General features: G+C 36.9%; 1 protein-coding gene across 3 annotated transcripts in view; it reads left to right on the forward strand.

Annotated features, from left to right (window-relative positions):
* TASP1 (taspase 1) overlaps positions 1 to 22,345 on the forward strand; it is a 277,276-nt gene that overhangs the window by 217,760 nt on the left and 37,171 nt on the right. For all 3 annotated transcript variants that reach the window (XR_009405434.1, XM_059406523.1, XM_059406522.1), the window contains exon 13: positions 20,541 to 20,614. Coding sequence is in view for 2 of the 3 variants with exons in the window: in XM_059406523.1 (XP_059262506.1) it covers positions 20,541 to 20,614 (74 nt within the window). In the remaining variant the exon portion in view is untranslated. Of the gene's footprint in view, positions 1 to 20,540; positions 20,615 to 22,345 lie in introns of those variants that run through there.

Below are 22,345 nucleotides of genomic sequence, written 5' to 3' on the forward strand. Positions count from 1 at the left end.
GTGGAGTTTCCAGAAATCCATTACTGAACCTCTCCTCTTGACAAATATATCAATTAAAAGAGCCCCAGTAGGCCACTTCAAGGGTGGGATGACTCAAATACAGGGCACTTTCAAGGTTTATCCTCTGTTCACTGATTCATGAATAGAATTGGTAAATCTCACATATGAAGGAATAGTCAAAATCCTCTTGTTTGACCTTGTTACATGTGCTTTGTTCATAAATTGTTTGCAAGAGGTGGAGCTTATTCCTCTCCCTTGAGACAATCTTCCAAGGCATAAGAATATGGCAGTGTGATAGTGTGTGACTTCTGAGGCTAGATCAGAAAAAGCACTGTGGCATCCTCCTTATTTTCCCACTCTCGGAAAGACCAGCTGCCTGATGGGAGGGTTTGGATGGCTGGGTGATGGACACTGGGGAGAGTATGTGCTATGGTGAGTGCTGTGAATTGTGTAAGACTGATGATTCCCAGACCTGTACCCCTGAAATGAATAATACATTATATGTTAATATAAAGCCCGGCAGGGACAAAATAAACAGAAAAATAGTAATAAAAGAAAGACCAACTGCCATGTTTTATGGACAGTAAGGCAGCACTGTGGAGAGGTCCACATGGCAAAAAACTATGACCTCTTTCCAATAGCCAGCAAGGCCCTGCGACTTCTTGCTAATATAGCCTCAGCTCTGAATGAATTTGCAGATGACTGCAGCAGCCTTGCACAGATTTCTTGACTGAATCTCATGAGGGAGAGTAGAGTGTAAGTCTCTGAGCAAGAATTACCCAACAAAGCCACTCCTGAATTCTTCACCCACAGAAACTGAGATAGTAAATGTTTTCTGTTTTAAATCATTCGATTTTGGGGTAATTTATGCCAAAATAGAACCTTTTAAATCCTCTCACTGCCAGATAGGCTTCTAGTTAGTCTAAAGAGCTACAGTAACAAATCAAGGTGCTCTGTTGCATTGTTAGGCAGCTGAGACTATCAGATTGCATGAGTAGATTCTGGTTTTCTTCTTTGGGGTCCTCAGAGACAAATGGGATCAGTGCCCTATTTTGCAGTCCCTAGTCACTCTTTTCTAGACTGTCTCATTAACATCCCTGACTGTATTCCTCTCTCACCTTCATACAGTCACAAGACTTCTCTCTCCCTGGCCCAGAGAACCTAATTATGTGCTCAGAAATGGGCAGTTAGGAGAGAAGCATGCCACCCCAAAGTAGAAAGGGCAAAAATGAGAACCTGACCTAATTGTGGCTTAGAGAGACCAAACCCAGGTTCAGAGAGATTGTGGTTAAAAGAAGGGCCACATAGGTATATGTAATTAGTTTACTTTATGTCTAAGCTAAATGTTGAATAATTTTCTCTATGTATTAAAGACAAAACCTGTATCTCTTACTATCACTCTCTGCTTTCAATTTTTCTGTGAGCACACATCTACACTCCTGCCTCTGTTGGTCATTTCCCTAGAAGACAGATGGGAACTACTTAACTTGATGGGAAAGTCCTCCCATGATCTAACCCCAAAATATGCTTTCATTGTCATTTCCAATTTAGTCCTTTCCCTCCACCCAGCCTCAAAGCACCCAGTTCTGGCCATTTCAAATTGCTTGGTCTTCTTCCAGAGAGTCCTGTTTTTTCCTCCGTAACTTTCACATGCTTTTACCTGTGCTTGGAATGCCTTGGGCCAGTTACATTCCTTCTTTAAAGACCGAGGACAGATATGAATCTTCTTGGAATCCTTTGGAAACCCTTTCCCCAGGTGATTTCTTCTTCCTTGTGCTTTTTATTGCAACATGCAATTGGCATCTCTTATCACATTCAATATGACACATCCTAGACGTGTGTTAAAGTGTCTATCCCTCTCCCTAGGCCAGCACCTCTTAAGCTTTTTTCTGAACCCAGTTATTTGACAGGAATAGATCACAGATCTCTGAGCTCCAGTGACTCACATGAAGGATCCAGGTGTTTAAAATATCTTTCCAAGTACTAGAAGATTCCACTGCCCCTGAGAATCACACTACCAGATTGTGAACCATTTGAGGGCCAGGACTGTGTCATATCCAACCTTGTACCCACCTCCATAGTAGGCTCCACTAATTATTTAAATTAACAAATTACATGTCAAATGGAATTTCCTCATTGATTGAAATTTTAAATTGACACTCTTCTAGAAAAATGAAATGTCACATAAAGTATCTTTAAATGCTCTTAAAACAAAACAAAACCCGAACAAAACAGTATGGCTTGGAAATATTGGATAATGATGAGTATCTGGGAACAAGAAGATTTGAACACAGTCAAAATGGATCACAGAAGATAGCCTCTGCAAATAGTCTTATAAAAAGGACAGTTTGGATGTGAATGTATTTGCAACACCCATCCGTCGACCTCCCACTCTCCAGATCATGAGATGCTGGCAAAGCCTAGCCTACAAATCACTGCTTTAACGCAAAGCAAATGCTTCTCCCTGAAATGAAACAGCTGAAAAGAATTAATTTTCTCTCTGCTTTTAGAGGGAAAAAAAAAAATATATATATATATATATATATATATATATATATATATATATATATATATATATATATATATTTTACCTGCTGAAGTACAATTACGTGTGCTTTCCAGGCCTGAATGGAAGAGCTTTATTGAGGTTGCTGTATATAGTATGGCAAATAATTGTGTAAACAAAGTCACATCAAGCCTCCCAGTAGAAAAAAGTGAGTCTTTTTCTGTTTTAAACTTGTGATTTGACACAAGTAATTAGGATGTATGCAAATATATGGCATAAACAGCCAATCTCACAATATGGGTGCATTTTTGTCCTTATAGCTTGCCCTCACTGTGCTGGTGAGAGCCTGATAGACCTTGTGAAATTCAGGCGTCCCTGACTCAGAATGGTTGCTAGGAAGCAGTGAGTATGGGGATCAATGAGAAACAGGGTCCAGATGTTTAAGGAAAATCTTAAGCAATTCAGGATAGGAGGCATAGGGGCTCTTAGAGGTAAAAAAGACTGTTTTTGGCCAGTGGCTTCTGTGCTACTGTTGGGAGTCCTTCATCCTAAATAGATGTGAGGCACACAGTTCAGCCTGAGCGTGATTATCTGATGAACACATACGGTGATTGTTAGTCCCCCATTAAGTTCCCCTCACCTTACACAGAGAATAACTCCAGGTTTCTTACTATCCAGAGATATGTTCATTTTGCTGATAATTAAGTGTTGTATGTGATTTTGCTTCCAATTGTCCAGCTACCCCTTCTTTCCCTGTTTTTCCTCTTAACTATGAAATGTTCCATGTATTTTTAAAAGAATGTAATAAATTTTTAAGTTATAAAGGATGATAATAAAATGAACACCTGTGGACCTGCCACCCAGCTTAAGAAGTTGCCCATTACTCATCTCTTTGAGCCCTCATGTGGGCCTGACTTTATATAAATGGTATGATAAATGGTATGTGATATGATTTCTTCTGTGAGAATTTTTGCCGTATCTTACATAATTACTTGGAAGAATAAGGAATCCTTCTATCATTTTAGACTTAGCTCTAGCAAATTAAACTGCTCTTGACTTGCCAAGTAGAACTTAAATGTGGCATTCCTGCAAAGTTCTTTATCAAGTACTTTTTTTTGTTACTGTTACAAAACATGCTATGGTTTAAAAATAAAAAATGTTAGATTGAGTTGATGCTTCCTGGGACATTAAAAAGATAAAAGGTCATTTTACTGTAAGTTAAAATTCCAAACCGCCTTCTGGTTTTACTGGCATTAAAATTTTGGCAAGCACCCATAAACACATGCACTTCAAAGGAGCTTCATTCCAGGGACCCCAGCAGTATCACTGATTTCCATTTCATGGCACATGCCACCATGAGCACTTATGACTAGGCATTCTGTTGGGCTCACATGATCATAAAAATAATTCCCAGAGAGAAAGCAAATTAGCTATTGGGTTGGTAGTGGGAAAAGAGATACCAATGGGTGCTTATCTAATGTTAATAACTTGTCTTAGAAATTTAACTAAAACTTTGTTCTCTAAGGGGGTCCAGTGCCATGGTTGGAAGCTTTTTTTTTTTTTTTTTTTAAATTTTTATTTAAGTTCCATTTAGTTAGCATACACTGTTGTATTGGTTTCAGGTGTACAATGCAGTGATTCAACACTTCCATACAACACTGGAGGAAATGGGTAGAAGCTTATCTCTTCAGTGCCTCAGCAATGCTTTGCAATTGTTACATCTTCACTGTAGTCTTGAGATAGAGGCTGATGTTTTGATTCTTTTTTTTTTTTTTTAAGATTTTTTATTTATTTGACAGGCAGAGATCACAAGTAGGCAGAGAGGCAGGCAGGGAGAGAGGGGGAAGCAGCCTTCCCACTGAGCAGATAGCCCTATGTGGGGCTCAATCCCAGGACTCTGGGATCATGACCTGCAGCCGAAGGCCGAGGCTTTAAACCACCGAGCCACCCAGGCGCCCCTGATGTTTTGATCCTTATTTTAAGGATAAGATGGAGGGAAGCAAATTAAGTAGTTATTCTTAAATGCAAAGTAAATAGGCAGACATGATATTTAAACTTTTCAACAATAGAGCTGCATTAATCTATTGAGGTAGTGCTCTGAGATTTATATATTCCAGAATTAGTTGTTACTTTTAAGAACAAAGAGATGTTGATTACAAATAGCTATAATCTGCTTTGTTTGCTTTATAAAAGAACTTTTTTCCTTATTTTTTATTTTTATTTTTAAAAAAGTATCTATTTATTCATTTGACAGAGAGAGAACCTGACAGCAAGAAAGGGAACACAAGCAGGGGGAGTAGGAGAGGGAGAAGCAGGCTTCCCGCTGAGCAGGGAGCCTGACTCAGGGCTCAATCCCAGGACCCTGGATCATGATCTGAGCTGAAGGCAGATGCCTAATGAATGAGCCACCCAGATACCCCTACTTTTTTTCCTTTGAATATCACTAATATACTTTTTAAAAATTAGAAATGGATGTTTATCTGTAATTTTTTCTCCATCATGAGAAGCATAGTTCTAGCTATAATCTAACTATGTAGTATTTTTTTGCCACAAAATTTTCCATTTGATATAAAGAATACAGAGATTTATGAATAGATTTATGAATAGAAGTCTAGTGATTATGTAATTCTTATTACTGTGGTTCTCCTAAAACTCTCAGAAAAACATTTTGACAAATTTTATAGTCAATTTTCATCTGCTCAAAGGGTAATAGGGATGACTCTAATATGAAATAAATCCTAAAACAATATTTGTTGAATGAATGAAATCATGTTTCAGTAAAACTTGTTTCACTGAATGCTTTTCTGTTCAGCAGAGAACTTCCATGTTCCAGCCAGTGGCCTCTCTTTCCAGCAGTTTTTAATACAGTAAAATGATAAAAGGGGTACCTGGGTGGCTCAGTCAGTTAGATGTCTGGACTCTTGATTTCGGCTCAGGGTTTTGGGATCGAGCCTTGAGTCAGGCTCCACCAGTGGGTAGTCTGCTTGAGATTCTTTCTCCCCTTCTCCCTGTGCCCCTCCCACTACTCATGCACTTTCTCTCTCAAGTCAATAACTCTAAAAATAAATAAATAAAATGATTAAAAAGGGAAGGGAATCAAATTGTCCTTTGAGGTTTATATTACTATTTGACTGACATTCCTCCTTCCTTTTCAGTCAACATCCTTCTTTAGTCTTGAACAAATCACAGTGAGCCTTGGAAAGAAAAAACAGTTCTTTTCTTGGCTTAGTATAACCAGGGCTCTCTAGAACTTCAGTCCCATCCCTCCTACAGTTCAGTGGTGAAAGCTTTTCAGAGAGGTAAGCCAACTCAAAGCTACTTAATGGCCACAGTGGAACACACAAGATATGAATCTTAATGATTCTGTGTCAGGACAGTAAAGCATCCGTGTATGAACCACATTCTAGGTTATAAAGAACTTAACAACCAGGGGGAAAAATCTACAGAGGTAAGAGGAGGCCCTTCTATTTATAGTTCCTCATTCTTCCCATTTTAAAAATGAGCCTATCTTTATTTAATAATACATAACTTAAAGCACTGTGCAAAATGTCTGAGGATAGGCCATTCCACCTAGAAGCAGCAGCAGCTGACTTGGCAACTATCTAGCCCAAGACGGTTCTGATTTTAAAGTTCTGTTTTCTGTGCAAGAAAGTCTGGGATGTGAAGCCAGGCAGAGGGGTTTTAAATGGGCGTGGGAGCCAGTGCAGCTGGGGGTTGTTAACAACAATTGGAGAACAACAATTTTTTTTTAAAGGGGTGGCTGAGAACTTCTCTCTGGCTAGAAAAGAGAATCCGATTGGTAGAGAAAACTTGCTTGCAACCCTAGTAGATCAATTTTGTTTGCTTAAACAGATGACCTATGAATCATTTTGAAAGAGAAAGAGGTCCTGGCAGGGAGCATCTTGCAAGGGGGTGGTGGTGTAGCTTTACTATTAACTACTGAAGGCTGGGATTTAAGTGTCACTAGGAGGCAAAGCCTTGCATAGGGACTAAAAGCTGTCTCATATAGTGAAAGGATGTTAAGACTAAAGTAGAACTACTATGAGCATTATACTTGTGGGTGAATTTATTTATTCCAGTGCATTAAATACAGATTTCCAGAAAAGATAACCTCTAAGATTATGTGCAAATCCATTTCAGATGTGCCTGTAATACCATTAATCTGTCATCTTTTTTTTTTTAAGATTTTATTTGTTTATTTATTTGAGAGAGAGAGAGAGCAGGGGAAGGAGCAGGAGAGGGACAAGCAGACTATGTGTTGAGTGAAGAGCCTGATGCAGGGCTTGATCTTACAACCCTGAGATCATGACCTGGGCCAAAATCAAGAGTCCATTGCTCAACTGACTGAGCCATCCAGGAGCCCCTAAACATGTCATTTTTGAGTAGCACATGAACAGCACATCCCACTTAACCCTTTCTCTGGCATGGGAACAGGGTTGGGTACTATTGGCCTTTTTTCACATCATACTTATGTAATATGATGTGTTGTCAAGTCACTTGGTAGAGAAGAGCTTGCCAAATCCCTGTGACCATCTTTCACATGTTAAACCCATTCAGGAATCTATTTTAGCATGGCTTTGGGGGCTCTTAAAGTTTTCTGATGGAGATCTTTTCATGGTCTGGCCATTTTCGGTAGCCTCACAATGCCTGGGCTTTGGCTTTCTTTATTTATTTGAGAGTGGGGAGGGGAAAAGGGAGAGAGAATCTTGAGCAGACTCTCTGCTGAGCACAGAGCCCAACTCTTGGCTCAATCCCAGGATCCAGGGATCATAACCTGAGTGGAAACCAAGAGTTATTGGGCACTCAACTGACTGAGCAACCCAGGTGCCCCTTGGACTTTGACTTTCTAAAAATCAGTAGGCTTTTCAAATTAGTAGTTGAGATGTATACAGTGGCCAGCCACTGGCAAAGAAACCTGGCACTTTCCCACACTCAGATATGTCATTCTGGGCCATACATTTATCCTAAATATTGCTTTAGTTCATGATCCACTACATGGAATAATTATACATGGAAAAAATCCCAGTACTATGATATAATATCTGCCCGGTTTGCAGTATTATTATTAGAATCATTTCTTAATACTCTTACCATAAATTTCCATCTTAGATGTATGAAACAAATTATAGACTTTTAGATATTACTCATCATAAGAAATGCTACTCCTATTATTTTTCGCCTCTATGTAACTATATTTGAGCTAACTTTGTACTTAATTGTAAATTAGGACTTAATTAAACAGTTACAAAAGTTTGTGATACAAACTGCCCTTGAGACAATAAATTTTTTTTAAGATTTTATTTATTTGACAGAGAGAGATCACAAGTAGGCAGAGAGGCAGGCAGTGAGAGAGAGAGAAAGAGAGATTGAGAGAGGAGGAAGCAGGCTCCCTGCCTAGCAGAGAGCCCGATGCGGGACTCCATCCCAGGACCCTGAGATCACGACCTGAGCCGAAGGCAGAGGCTTAACCCACTGAGCCACCCAGGCGCCCCCAATAAATGTTTTCTGCTCATTTAAAAAAATTTATAGTGATTTTGGTATTGTAAAATTTCTAGCAGGAATAAATTTTTTTTTGTTTTAATTGCTCTTTAAACATAATAGGTTTTTCCCTAAATGTATGTGTCCAGTGTAAATTTATGAAGGGACTTATTCACGGTTCTTTGTAAGATTTGGCCATATTTTAGGTAGTCACGAGACATGAAACAGTTTGAAAGCACTAGATCATTTCACATCATAATAAAGCATTCTCATGAAGGATAATTAAAAATATATGGTAACTTCTCATTACATCAAACTTCAGAAGTTCAGAATGTCATAATCTAAATAAGGAAGAAATTCTTAACAGATAACATAGATTGGAATTCCTGGGGCATTTTTTTTTTAAAAAAGGAAATAAACCAAAATAGGACAAAATTCAGAGGTTTTGGGAAAGGACATATGGTGAAAAATAGATTGCGCTCCATTAAGCTCCCTTAACCAAACACTTCTCATATTTATAGTAGCAGCTATTGTTGCCACTTCCTAAAGTGTTCTTCCAGAGAGATCCCATGTATTTACAAACATATTCTTCCATGGTCCCCTTTTATTTTCTTCCACAGAAATGGCAGCGCCATCTCTATATCATTGTCTACCTTGCCTTTTATTTTAGATAAACTATGTATCTTGTAAGTAAGTGTTTTTTCAAACTGAAGCCTGTTATATTAATGAGGTCTGGAGTCAATTTAGTGAGTCATAGACAGAATCTTTTAAATCAGTGGATATACTATAAGGAACCCAGTAGTATAAACCAATGCATGGTAAGTAAAAGGGTAGGTATTATTTTGTGAAATTTCATTTATAAAGAAATACATGTACTAAGTGACAACCTGTGGGATTTTTAAATTTTGTTTTTGTTATATTGTGATTCATGGACAAAAAGTCAGAAAAATACTCAATGTAGATGGTTCCATATCTTCCATGTAGAGCTTTTTCCTTTTTTTTTTTTTAAAGATATTATTCATTTGTTTATTTGACAGAGAGAGAGAGAGATCACGAGTAGGCAGAGAGGGAGAGAAGAAGGCTCCCTGCTGAGCAGAGAGCCCAATGCGGGGCTCGATCCCAGGACCCCGAGATCATGACCTGAGCCGAAGGCAGAGGCTCTAACCCACTGAGCCACCCAGGTGCCCCAGCTTCTTCCTTTGTTTTTAATTGTTCCATGGTATTCCACTATGTAGAGTACCGTAGTTATTTTTATATACTCCCACCAATAGGCAACTGAGCTATTTCCAGTTTCTTCCTAATTAAAACTACTTCAGTGAGTATCTTTGTAAATATGTTATTTCATAAATATAAAAGCATATCTATAGAATAATTACCTAGAAGAAGAATTACTAGGTGAAAGAGTACATCATTTTAATAACTACAATCAGTCCTCAACATTTGCAGATTTCATATTTGCTGATTTTCCTACTTGCTGAAACTTATTTGTAATTTCATAATCAGTACTCCTGATACTTATACAGTCATTTGTTGGCACCTGCAGAGTGGTGAAGAATTTGTCACCCGACATGCACATTTCCAGCTGAGGTGAATAAGGCGATGCTCTGCCTTCATGTCTCAACTCTCATAACTGTGAGGAAGCTCTTTGTAACCTATTTAATGCCATGTTTTTCACATTTTTGTACCTTTGCTGATGGCTTCATTGTTTAAAATGGCCCTGAAGCAGCTCAGCAATACCATCAAGTATAATAACATTCATGTTATTGGAATCCCAGAAGAAGGGAAATAAGAGGGGACAGAAAATTTACTTCAAGAAATAATAGCTGAAAAGTTCCTGAATCTAGGGAAGGAAACAGAAATCCAGGTCCAGGACATACAGAGATTCCCCCCCGCCCCCCTGCAACAAGATCAACCCAAGGAGGTCCACACCAAGACATATCATAATTAAGATGGCAAAAAGTAATGATAAAGTGAGAGTTTTAGAAGCAGCAAGAGAGAATAAAGCAGTTACAAACAAGGGACACCTCCATTGAGGCTATCAGCTGATTTTCCAACAGAAACTTTTTACAGGCCAGAAAGGAGTAGCGATATATTCAAAGTGCTGAAAGGAAAGTCTACAGCTAAGAATACTTTCCAGCAAGGCTGGCATTCAGAATATCAGGAGAGATAAGGAGTTTCCCAGACAAACAAAAGTTAAAGGAGTTCATGACAACTCAACCAGCCCTACAAGAAATGTTAAAGGGGATTCTTTGAGTTGAAAGTAAAGACCATAAACAAGAGTAAGAAAAGTAGGAAGCACAAAAGTGGTAAAAGTAAGTATATCTATAAAAATCAGTCAGGGGAATCACAAAACAAAAGGATGTAAGTATGACACCATATACCTAAAATGTGGGGGAGAGGAGTAAAAAATGAGTTCAAACTTAAGTGACCATTAACTTAATATAGACTCCAATATGCAGAAAATGTTATATACAAACCAAAAGGTAACCAAAAATCGAAAACCAGTAATAGATTTGCAAAAACTAAAGAGAAAGGAATCCAAGTATATCACTAAAGAAAACCAACTAACTGCAAGAGAAGAGAGCAAGAGAACAGAGAAAAGCTACAAAAACAACCGTAAAAAAACAAGTAGCAAAATGGCAACAAATGCATACCTAACAATAATTAATTTGAATGTAAATGGACTAAACACACCAATCAAAAGACATAGGGTGATGGAATGGATTTAAAAAAAAAAAAAAAAAAGGCCCATCTATATGCTGCCTACAAGAGACCTGCCTACATTTCAGACCTAAAGGCACATATGGATTGAAAGTGAAGGGATGGAGAAACCTTTACCACATGCAAATGGATGTGAAAAGAAAGCCAGGGTAGCAATAGTTCTATAGGACAGAATAGAGTTTTTGTTTTTTGTTTTTTTTTTTAGAGAGAGAGAAGAGACCACACTGACAATGGAGAGGGGCAGAAGGAGAGCAAGAGAGAATCCCAAGCTGACTCCACACCCAGCGTGGAGCCCAATGTGGGGCTTAATCCCGTGACTCCAAGATCATGACCTGAGCTGAAATCAAGAGTTGGACATTTAACCGACTGAGCCACCCAGGCACCCCTGGGCCAAAATAGACTTTAAAACAAGAGACAGATGCTATATAATCATTAAAGGCACAATCCAAGAAGAAGATACAATTGTAAATATGTAACCTCGTCGGAGCACCCAAATACTTTAAGCAGTTAAGAACAAACGTAAAGGAACTAATCATTGGACATTAATCCAAACATCTGTCCAATTACATCAGTGGACATCTATCCAAACAGAACACCATCCAAACAGAAAATCAACAAGGAAACAGTGGCTTTGAATGACACACTGGACTGGACAGATTTAACAGATAAATTCAGAACATTCCATCCTAAAACAGCAGAATACACATTTGTTTTCAAGTGCTCATGGAACATTCTCCAGAATAGATCACATGTTAGCCCACAAAACAAATCTCAACATGTTCAAAGAGATTGAAGTCATTCCATGCATTTCTTCTCACCACAATGCTATGAAACTAGAAATCAACCACAAGAAAAAAATCTGGAAAGGGAACAAACGTGGAGGTTAAATAACATGGTACTAAACAATGAATGGGTCAACCAAGAAATCACAGAGGAAATGAAAAAAAATGGAAAAAAATTAAAATGAAATCACAACAGTGTGAAATATTTGGGATGCAACAAAAGCTGTTTTAAGAGGAAAGGTTAATAACAATACAGGCCTACCTCAAGAAGAAGGAAGAATCTCACATAAACAGCCTAACCTTATGCCTAAAGAAGCTGGAAAAAGAAGAATAAATGAAATCCCAAACCCATAGAATGAAATAAATAATAAATACTAGAGCAGAAATAAATGAAATATAAACTAAAAACAACAATGATGACATTAGAACAGATCGGTGAAAGCAGGAGCTGGTTCTTTGAAAAGATCAACAAAATTGATAATCATTAGCCAGACTTATCAAAAGGAGAGAGAGGATGCCTTGGTGGCTCAGTTAGTTGAACATCCAACTCTTGATCTGAACTCAGGTCTTGACCTCAGGGTCCTGAGTTCAGGCCCCACATTGGACTCCATGCTGGGTGTGGAGCCTACTTTTAAAAACTAAAACAAAAATGAAAAGACAAAAAAAAAAAAAAAAAAGAGAGAGAGAGAGAGAGAGAAAGAGAGAAATGAAAGAGAAGTAATGAATAACACCATAGAAATACAAAGGATTCTAAGAGAATATTTTGAAAACTTATATGTGAACAAACTGGACAACCTGAAAGAAATGGATAAATTCCTGGAAACATAAAAACTACCAGGAAGAAATAGAAACCAAACTTTCAGGAAGAAATAGAAATTTGGAACAGATCAATTATCAGCAATGAAATTGAATCAGTAATAAAAAAAAAAAAAACCTTCCAACAAACTAAAGTCCGGGACCAGATGGCTTCACAGGTGAATTCTACTGAACATTTAAAGAAGCATTAATACCTTTTCTTCTCAAACTATTCCAAAAAATGGAAAAGGAAGGAAAACTTCCAAATTCATTCTGTGAAGCCTACATTAGCCAATACTAAAACCAGACAAAAACACAACAAGAAAAGAGAACTACAGACCAATATCTCTGATGAACATAGATGCAAAAATCCTCAACAAAATACTAGCAAGCTGAATTCAACAATACATTAAAAAAGTCATTCACCGTGATCACATGGAATTTATTCCCAGGATATAGATGTGATTCAGTATTCACATCAGTATGATTCATCATATCAACAAGAAAAGATAAAAGCCATATGATCATTTCAGTAGATGCAGACAAAGCATTTGACAAAGTACAACATTCATTCATGATAATAAAAAAAAAACCCTCAATAACATAGGTTTAGAGGGAACATATCTCACCACAATAAAGGCCATAAATGAAAAACCCACAGCTAACAGAATAATCAGTGATGAAAAACTGAAAGCTTTCTCCTAAGATAAGGATATCCACTCTTACCCATTTATTTAACATAATATTGGAAGTTCTAGCCACATCAGTCAGACAAGAGGATGGAATAAAAAGCATCCAAAATGGTAAGGAAGAAGTAAAACTTTCACATTTGCAGATGACATGATACTATACACAGGAAAACAAAACAAAACAAAACAAAAACCTCCAAAAAACTACTAGAAGTGATAAGTGAATTCAGTAAGGTCACAGGATATAAAATCATTGTATAGGAATCTGTTGCATTTCTATACATAATAATGAAGAAATAGAAGGAGAAATTATGAAAACAATCCCATTTACAGTTGTACCAAAAATAATAAAGTATCCAGGAATAAATTAATTACAGAGGTAAAAAAAACCTGTACTCTGAAAACTATAAAACACTGATGAAAGAAACCAAAGACACAGATGGAAAGATATTTCATGCTTACGGACTGGAAGAATAAATATTGTTAAAATATCCACACTACCCAAATCAACCTACGGATTTAATGCAGTCCTTATCAAAATATCCACAGCATTTTTCACAAGACCAGAACAAGCAATTCTAAGATTTGTATGGAATCACAAAAGACCCCAAATGGCCAAACCAATCTTGAAAAAGAAAAATTAAGCTGGAGGTGTCACAATTCCAAATCTGAAGTTATACTACAAAGCTGTAGTGATCAAGATAGTATGGGACTGGCACAAAAATAGACATATAATCAGGGAAATAAAATAGAAAATCCAGAAATGAACCCACAACTATATGGTCAGTTAATCTTTCACAAAGCAGGAAAGAATGTCGAATGGGAAAAAAGACAGTCTTCAGTAAATGGTACTGGGGAAACTGGACAGCAACATGCAAAAGAATAAAACTAGACACACAAAAATAAATTCAAAATGGATTAAAGACCTAAATGCGAGACTTTCAACTATAAAAATCCTAGACAAGAACACAAGCAGTAACTTCTTCGACATTGGCTATAGCAGCTTCTTTTTTAATGTCCCTTGAGAGAAGGGAAGTAAAAGCAAAAATAAATTGTTGGGACTACATCAAAATAAAAGCTTCTACATAGTGAAGGAAACAATCAGCAAAACTAAAAGACAGCCTGCAAAATGGGAAAAGATATTTGCAAATGACATATCTGATAAAGGGTTAGTATCCAAAATATATAAAGAATGTATAAAACTCAACACCTCAAAAATAACCCAATTAAAAAATGAGCAGAAGACATGAACTGCTATTTCTCCAAAGAAAAAATATATATGGCTAATAGACATACAAGAAGATGCTCAATGTCACTCATCATCAGAGGAATGTAGATAAAAACTACAATAAGATATCACCTCACACCTGTCAGAATGGCTAAAATCCATACAAGTGTTGGCAAAGATATGGAGATAAAGGAACCCCCTCACTGTTGGTGGGAAGGCAAAAGGTTCAGTCACTATGGAAGAAGGTATGGGAGGGGTCCTCAAAAAGTTAAAAAGAGAACTACCCTATAATCCAGCATTCACAGTACTAGTACAGAGGAATACATTCACCACTACATTTATTGCAGCATTATTTACCATGGCCAAATTATGGAAGCATTCCTAGTATCCATCGATAGATGAATGGATAAAGAAGATGTGGTCTATATGTATAATAGAATATTATTCAGCTGTAAAAGATTGAATTTTGCCATTTTCAGCAACATGAATGGAGCTAGAGGGTATAATGCTAAGTGAAACAAGTCAGTTAGGGAAAGATAAATACCATATGATTGCAGTCATATTTTGAATTTAAGAAATAATAAAAACAGAAGGGAAGAGAGAAAGAGAGAGAGAGACAAATCAAGAAACAGACTTTTAATTATAGAGAACAAACTGATAGTTCCCAGAAGGAAGATTGGTGGGGGAATGGGTGAAATTGGTGATGGGAATTAAAGAACACTTTTCATGATTAGCACTGAGTAATGTATAGAATTGTTGAATCATTATATTATACACATGAAATAATATAACACTGTATGTTAACCATATTGGAATTAAAATCTTAGTAAAATTTAAAAAAGAAATAAAGTGGTCCCCAAGAACAGTGCTGAAGTGCTGCCTAGTGTTTCTTTGTGCAAGGAGATTGTTCTATCTTGTGGAGAAAGTGTGTGCTCGATAGGCTTCATTCAGGCAAGAGTTACAATGCTGATAGTCATGAGTTCAAAGTTAATGAATCAACAGTATTGTACATCCAGAAAAAGGAGGAGGAAATTCATTGAATTTTATGTGAGACTGTTCCAGAAACTGCTAAAGTAACATCTGAGGCCATGGGAAAGCTGGAAAAGTAGCTCAACTTGTGGATTCATGAAGTAATGACAAATAAGCAGAGCATAGGGGACAACATTATTGTGGGGCTGAAAGCCAAAGGAATTCATGAGCAGGTTATCCAGGGTCAGGAAAATGTTAAACTCTTCTTTGTTAGTATTGTGTTGTAAAGAAAGATTATGTGTGATTAATTGCGTATAAGAAAAATGTATTAAATAAGATGTCTTATACAGAAACACATAAAATAAGGTTACTTATTGATTGAAAATGGTTATGACCAGAGGCTTGTAGGAACCTAACCCTGTATTTCTATTTCCCTCAGGAGCAGTGGCTCAGTGTTTGCTAATTCAGTGTTCATGGCAACCTTATAGAACATAACCACCGCAAATTGCAAGGATATATTTTCAAATGGCCATGCCTCTATCATTAGTAAGAAGAGTGATTTTTCTCCACCCCCAGCTAAAAATGTTGTTTCAAACTTTTGCTATCTGATAACCTGATAGTTGGATAATGATATTTTGCGGTTTTAACTTGCATTTCTCTTAGTATGAGAAATGCAGAACATCTTTCATGTTTTAGAGCTAGTCATACTCCTTTTAGTTTTCTCTTTTTGCCTTTTTATTTTTACTGATTTGTGACAAATCTAAAGATATGAAGAAAATTAGCCCTTCTTCTATGCTACAAATTGCAGATATTATCCCTAGTTTGTCGTTTATCTCTTGACCTTTTTTTTCCCATATGGCAAAAGAAAATACCATGAACATTTTTAATACAGTCAAATGTATTGATCTTGTCTTTAGTAGACTCTGAGTTTTGTTATGGTTTTAAGGGTTAGTATCCAAAATCTCTAAAGAGCTTATCAAATTCAACACCCAAAGAGCAAATAACCCAGAAAAGAAATGTGCAGAAGACATGAATAGACACTTTTCCAAAGAAGATATCCAGTTGGCTAACAGAGACATAAAAAGATGCTCAATATCACTCATCATGGAAATACAAATCAAAACCACAATAAGATACAACCTCACATCTGTCAGAATGGCAAAAATTAGCAACATATAAACAAATGTTGACAAGAATGTGGAGAAAGAGGAACTCCCTTGCATTGTTGATGGGAACGCAAACTGGTGCAGCCACTCTGGAGAACACTATGGAGGTTCCTCAAAAAATAGAAAGTAGAACTACCCTACAGTCTAGCGGTTGTACTGCTAGGTATTTACCCAAAGGATAGAAAAATACAGATTCAAAGGGATACATGCACCCTGATGTTCATAGCAGCATTATCAACAATAGCCTAGCCATGAAGAGAGTCCGAATGTCCATTGACAGATGAATGGATAAAGAAGAGGTGGTAAAGAATGAAATCTTGTCATTTGCAATGACGTGGATGGAACTAGAGTGTATTATGCCAAGTGAAATAAGTCATTCAGAGAAAGACAAATACCATATGATTCTACTCATATGTGATATTTAAGAAACAAAACAGATGAACATATGGGAAGGAGGGGGGAAATAGGAGAGAGGGAAACCAACCATAGGGGACTCTTAACAATAGAGAACAAACTCTATTGTTAAGAACACTCAGGGTTGATGAAGGGATGTGGGTGGGTGATGGGCTACATGGGTGATGAGTATTAAAGAGGGCACTTGTTGTGATGAGTACTGGGTGTTGTACATAAGTGATGAATCACTGAATTCTACTCCAGAAACCAATATTGCACTGTATGTTAACTAATTTTAAATAAAAATAAAAATTAAAAAAATCTAAAAATATAAAATCTCTTCTTAAATGATATCTAATAGTTCTGTTATATATGATGTTTTGTTGGTCCTTTGGTGTTTTTAATGAATTTAATCCTCTCAGTGAAACTAATTATGAATCTTTCTAAGCTGTGTAAATTTTAAAGCAATAGAACAATTAAAGGTCACCAGGTTTTGGAATCCAAAAGTCCTGTTTGAATTGTAGTTTGTGCACTTACTAAAATGATCTAAGCTATGTTACTTACCTGCTCTTAGCCTCAGATTCCCCATTCAGGCTTTACTGTGTTCTATTACAAAAGACAGTGCCTGGCTTATGATGGATTCTCAATGTTAGTTCGTCTCTCTCCTGTTTCTCTAAAGCCCTTGACCAAGAAATATTTTGTTAAATTAACTTGAGTTAAGACATACACTTCAATAAACAGGATTCCTTTTCAGAAGCATTCTATCATATAAATTGCAAATTATTTCTGTTGAATTTCTCAGGTAGCCTGAACTTCTAACTCATACATAAGTATTTGAATTGTAGGTATTAAAAATAATGTGTCAGTACAAAGCACATTGCAAACATACATTTTTTTGGCAATAACTGTGAAAAGAATAAATGAAGATTGAATTTCTAGACACTGAGTTACTTTCTTTAAAAACTCCTAAGCTATGTCTAGAAACTTCACTGGAAACCCTTCAATATAAAAACAATTATTTAATGAAGTCAGTCACTGTACCCAATTTATCCTGTTTCATAATTCTAAATTTTTTTATATATTACATTTCCTTAAAGTAGGCCACGTTTTTAGAGGGAGTAATGCATTTAAAATAAGTGCATTGTGTCTTAAAAAATAAAGTGTAATGTTTTTATCCTTTACTTTCATAATTAGATCAACTCTATTTCCATGTGTTTTTCTTTCCATGGCTAATTCCTGAGCCACCTTAACATTTGGGGCATAAGGAGAAGTCACAATTTTAGAAATCCCTTAACTTTATATTTAAATACAATTGCTTTGTCACTACTCTAAGGAAATTCAGTAAGACTTGAATGCCTTTGCTCTATTAGGCAATTTAGAATATCCCAGACCTTGCTCTGGACTTCAGGATTTTTGAAGTTCAAAGCACATGTGTGAGGAAGAAAAAACATCTGTTGAAGAGAACTTGCTTCATTGCGTGACACTGTTTTCCTGCACTCTTCAGTGGAGCGTCTGTTGAGCAGGTTGGCAGGTTTGATAATTAATTAATGATGAGGGAATGAGCCATGTATCTGAGGAGCTCACTTTTGCCCCTTACTGCTTCTTTCTTCCCCACATGTCTGGCAAAGCCTTTAGAGTCTAGGATCACTGATCCCACAGTTGTGTCTCAACTCAAACACTTGTCTTCAGGCTTAATTAGCTCAGAGATATAAACAGATGGATAGCCTGGAACCCAGAAGGTTTAATGTTGAGCAATGCAATTTTATTATCAGGGAGTTATGAAATTTTTGTTGGAGAAGTATGTCAAAACTTAAAAAATGCCTTTTTAAAAACACCATAGAATTTTTTGTTTTGTTTTTTAATTTTATTTTATTAAAATATAATGAATTATTTGTTTCACGGGTACAGGTCTGTGATTCATCAGTCTTACACAATTCACAGCACTCACTGTAGCATAGACCCTCCCCAGTGTCCATCACCCAGCCACTCCATCCCCCCCAACCCCACTCCACCTCATCAACCCTCAGTTTGTTTCCTGAGATTAAAAGTCTCTTATGGTCTGTCTCCCTCTCTGGTTTAGGAAAAAAAACATAGATTTTTTAAAGTATTTACTTGAAGGTGACAGGGTTTTGTCTGTGTCTCTGTATGTGGATTTTTCTTTTTGTAACTTTTTATTTAGATATAATTTCAAACTTACAGAAAAGTTACAAGAACAGTACAAGGAACATCTACTGTTCCTTTACCCAGATTCACACATTCTTTTCTTTTTCCCCCATTTGTTTTTCCATCTTCACTCCTTTCTTCTCCTGTCTTCCTCCTACACCCACACCCACCCACCCACCTATCCACCCACACTCATATACTGAAACATGTGCATGCTTTTTCTGAACTATTTGAAGTCAAGATGGATGTTTGCTATCTTTCCTCCTAATAATTCAGTGTATATTTCTTATGGACAGGCCATTCCTCTAAATACACAGTGCAGTTATCAAAATCATAAAATTTAATATTGATGCAGCATTAATTTCTAATCCATAGTCCCTTCTTAAATTTCATCAGTTGTCTCTATAATGTTCCTATGACACCACACCCAGATCAATGTAGGATAACAAATTGCATTTAGTTGTCATATCTCCTTTAAATGGAAACAGTTTCTCAACTTCCTGTGTATGTTTTGACTTTGACATTTTTGAAGAGTTCAAACCAGTTATTTAGTAGCTTTCCTGTGTGAGATTTGTGTGGTGTTTCCTCATGCAGTCTGGGTTCTGCAGTTTTGGCAGAAGTACAACAGAAGTGGTGTGTCCCACAGTATCTTATCAGGAGGCACATGGTGTTGATTTTCCCTTAATAGGTGAGGTGAGTTTCCATCATTTGATTAAGGTAGCTTCATTGGTTTCTCCACAGTGAACTTATACTTCTCCTCGTTACACTTAGTAAGAACTTTATGGAGATACTGAGACTATGTAGATAGCTTTCTCCTCTTCAAGTTGTTACCCACTAGTTTTAGTAGTCATGATGATTTTCTAACTCTGTTATTTCTTCTGTTTATTAGTTGGCATTCTGACAAAAGGAAGAGCTTTCTCTTCTCCCTCATTTATTTATTCATTTATTTATTTGCATTATTATAGTCTCAATGCTTCTTATTTTATTTGGTGATAAAAATGCATTACTGTCATTATTTATTTTGACACTTAGTTTGACTCTAATTTGGCTAGTGGGAACTCCTTCAGGCTGATGTCTGGGTCATTTTGATAAGTTGTCATCATTCTTTGAGCAGTTCCTTACTTTCTGGCACAATAAGATGTTCCAGATTCATTTTATAATTTCTCTGCCCCAGCCCTGGAATGAATATTCTCCAAGGAATCCTGGTTCCTTTTTATGGAGAATGGTAGCTAGAAACCAAGACTGTGTGTGTGTGTGTGTGTGTGTGTGTGTGTGTGTGTGTGTGTGTTAAAGGAAACTACAGAAACTACGTTATGGAATATTACATGTGCTAAATCATTGTGTACTGTATGTATGAGTATGTAGTGCATGTGTTAATTTTAGGCTACAAGTTTCAAACAGAAGAGCATTTATTTTACATGTAATAATCATAAGTTTTGACAAGAAAGAAATACATTTTTCATTTCACAGTAAATGGCATTACACAGTTTTGAGTACTAAATCATCTTGACATTTATGAAGGACCAAATGGAAAGTAGGGAACTGAGTGTGTTAAAATATAAAGCTATCTTTAACTGTTCTATTAAAAAGCAAAGATTTATTTTCCATCTGTGATCTGAATGTGCCTATTTGTGTTCTCTTCCACGGCAGTGGAATTTTTGTGGAGCCACACGACAGAGAGCATGTGTGTTGGATATATGTCAGCCCAGGATGGGAAAGCCAAGGTAAGCGGGAAAACTGGGGCATAACCTGAAAACCTTGCAGCTATTGCATGAACCTCTAACCAGTTAAGTTGATAAAAATGTATTTTTTTTCAGCCTCTGTTAGGCAGTAGCTCTGTGATCTTTATGAGAATCTGATTAAGTACAGTTAATGATCCCAAAGAAAAAACAGCAGATCTTTTTAGCTTTTGATGACAGAGCAGGAGAGATTAGGAAATACTACCCCCCAACCCCTTTATTTTCATCTTGTTCTTCCTCATCAACTGTAAATAACTAGAAAAGAGGAAACTGGGGATTGGGAAGAGAAAATGGGAGTAGAGCTGATGTGCTGACAGAGCTGAGTGATTTTGCAGGGAGTGTTGGAATAGATCAAGGAAACAGGTAAAGAAAGCTGAGTGCCTAGATAGCACTCTGCATATGCCAGGGTGGAGGTGGCCGAGGTGCTTGCACATGACTTGTCTAGTGTTCTGGTGTGTCCTGGCATGCCATGGCTCAGTGTCCTTGTGAGCAGAGTCAAAGGTCTGCGCCCTGTGTGACACGTGCCTGTGGCATGCATCCCTCAGTGAGTCACAACAGTCACACAGACCTACACAGCTACTCATGCATTGCTTGGTTTCCCTGCATCCATGATGGGTGAGTCTATATAAGAAATATAATTTATGGATTTTAGTATTTATACTGGCCTGATGTTCTTCTTCATAAAATTTTTAGAAACACATATGGCATATGATATTTACTTGGTATTAAAATAACTTAATTGCAAAGCTATGAAGTAGGCAGCCTCTTTTTTAAATGTCATAATTTATGTTGCACATTTGGAGATATAAGTAAGGAAATTTCTAATATCAATGTCTGATATAGATTGAATCATTAACAAATTAAGGGTACATGTCAGTTTATCACTTATTTATTTGTCATTTAACTAACCCACCCAGTCTGGCCTCTGTATATTAGCCAGCAAGCCAGTAGCATCACAAGGCTTTCGTGAGTACAGCATGCAAGAGCATTTCATCAGACAAAGATTGGTTTATAGTCATAACAATATTATTGAGTTCTCCTCCTCTTTGTCTTACCCTCACCTAATACAATATTCGTATTGTATCAGTAGACTTATTTCGTAAGAGAATGCACAGAGATTGCTTTCTTTCATAGTATATACAGAAGGAAATTATAGTTTCTTTTTTTTAAGATTTTTTAAAAAATTATTTATTTGATAGAGATCACAAGTAGGCAGAACAACAGGCAGAGAGTGGGGGGAAACAGGCTCCCTGCTGAGCAGAGAACCTGACGCAGGGGCTCGATCCCAGGACTCTGAGATCGTTACCTGAGCCGAAGGCAGAGGCTTAAACCACTGAGCCACCCAGGTGCCCTGGAAATTATAGTTTCTTGCTTTAAAGATGACTTTTGAGGGATGCTTGGGTGGCTCAGTCCCTTAAGCATCCAACTGTTGGTTTCAGCTCAGATCAGAACTCAGGTTTGTGAGTTCAAGCCCTGTATTGGTCTCTGTGCTGGGCATGGAGCCTGCTTAAGATTCTCCTCTTCTCCCTCTGCTCCTCAGTCCCCCCACCCCACACTTGTTCTCTCTCTCTCTCTCTTAAAAAATTTTTAAAAAATTTAAAAAATGATTTTTGAGTTTAGAGTAACATAGCCTAATAGAATTTGCTGTGATGACTGAAATGTTTATATATATATATATATATATATATATATATATATATATATATATATATGTAT

This window comes from Mustela nigripes, chromosome 7 (genome assembly GCF_022355385.1).
Source record: "Mustela nigripes isolate SB6536 chromosome 7, MUSNIG.SB6536, whole genome shotgun sequence".
Classification (NCBI taxonomy): domain Eukaryota; kingdom Metazoa; phylum Chordata; class Mammalia; order Carnivora; family Mustelidae; genus Mustela; species Mustela nigripes.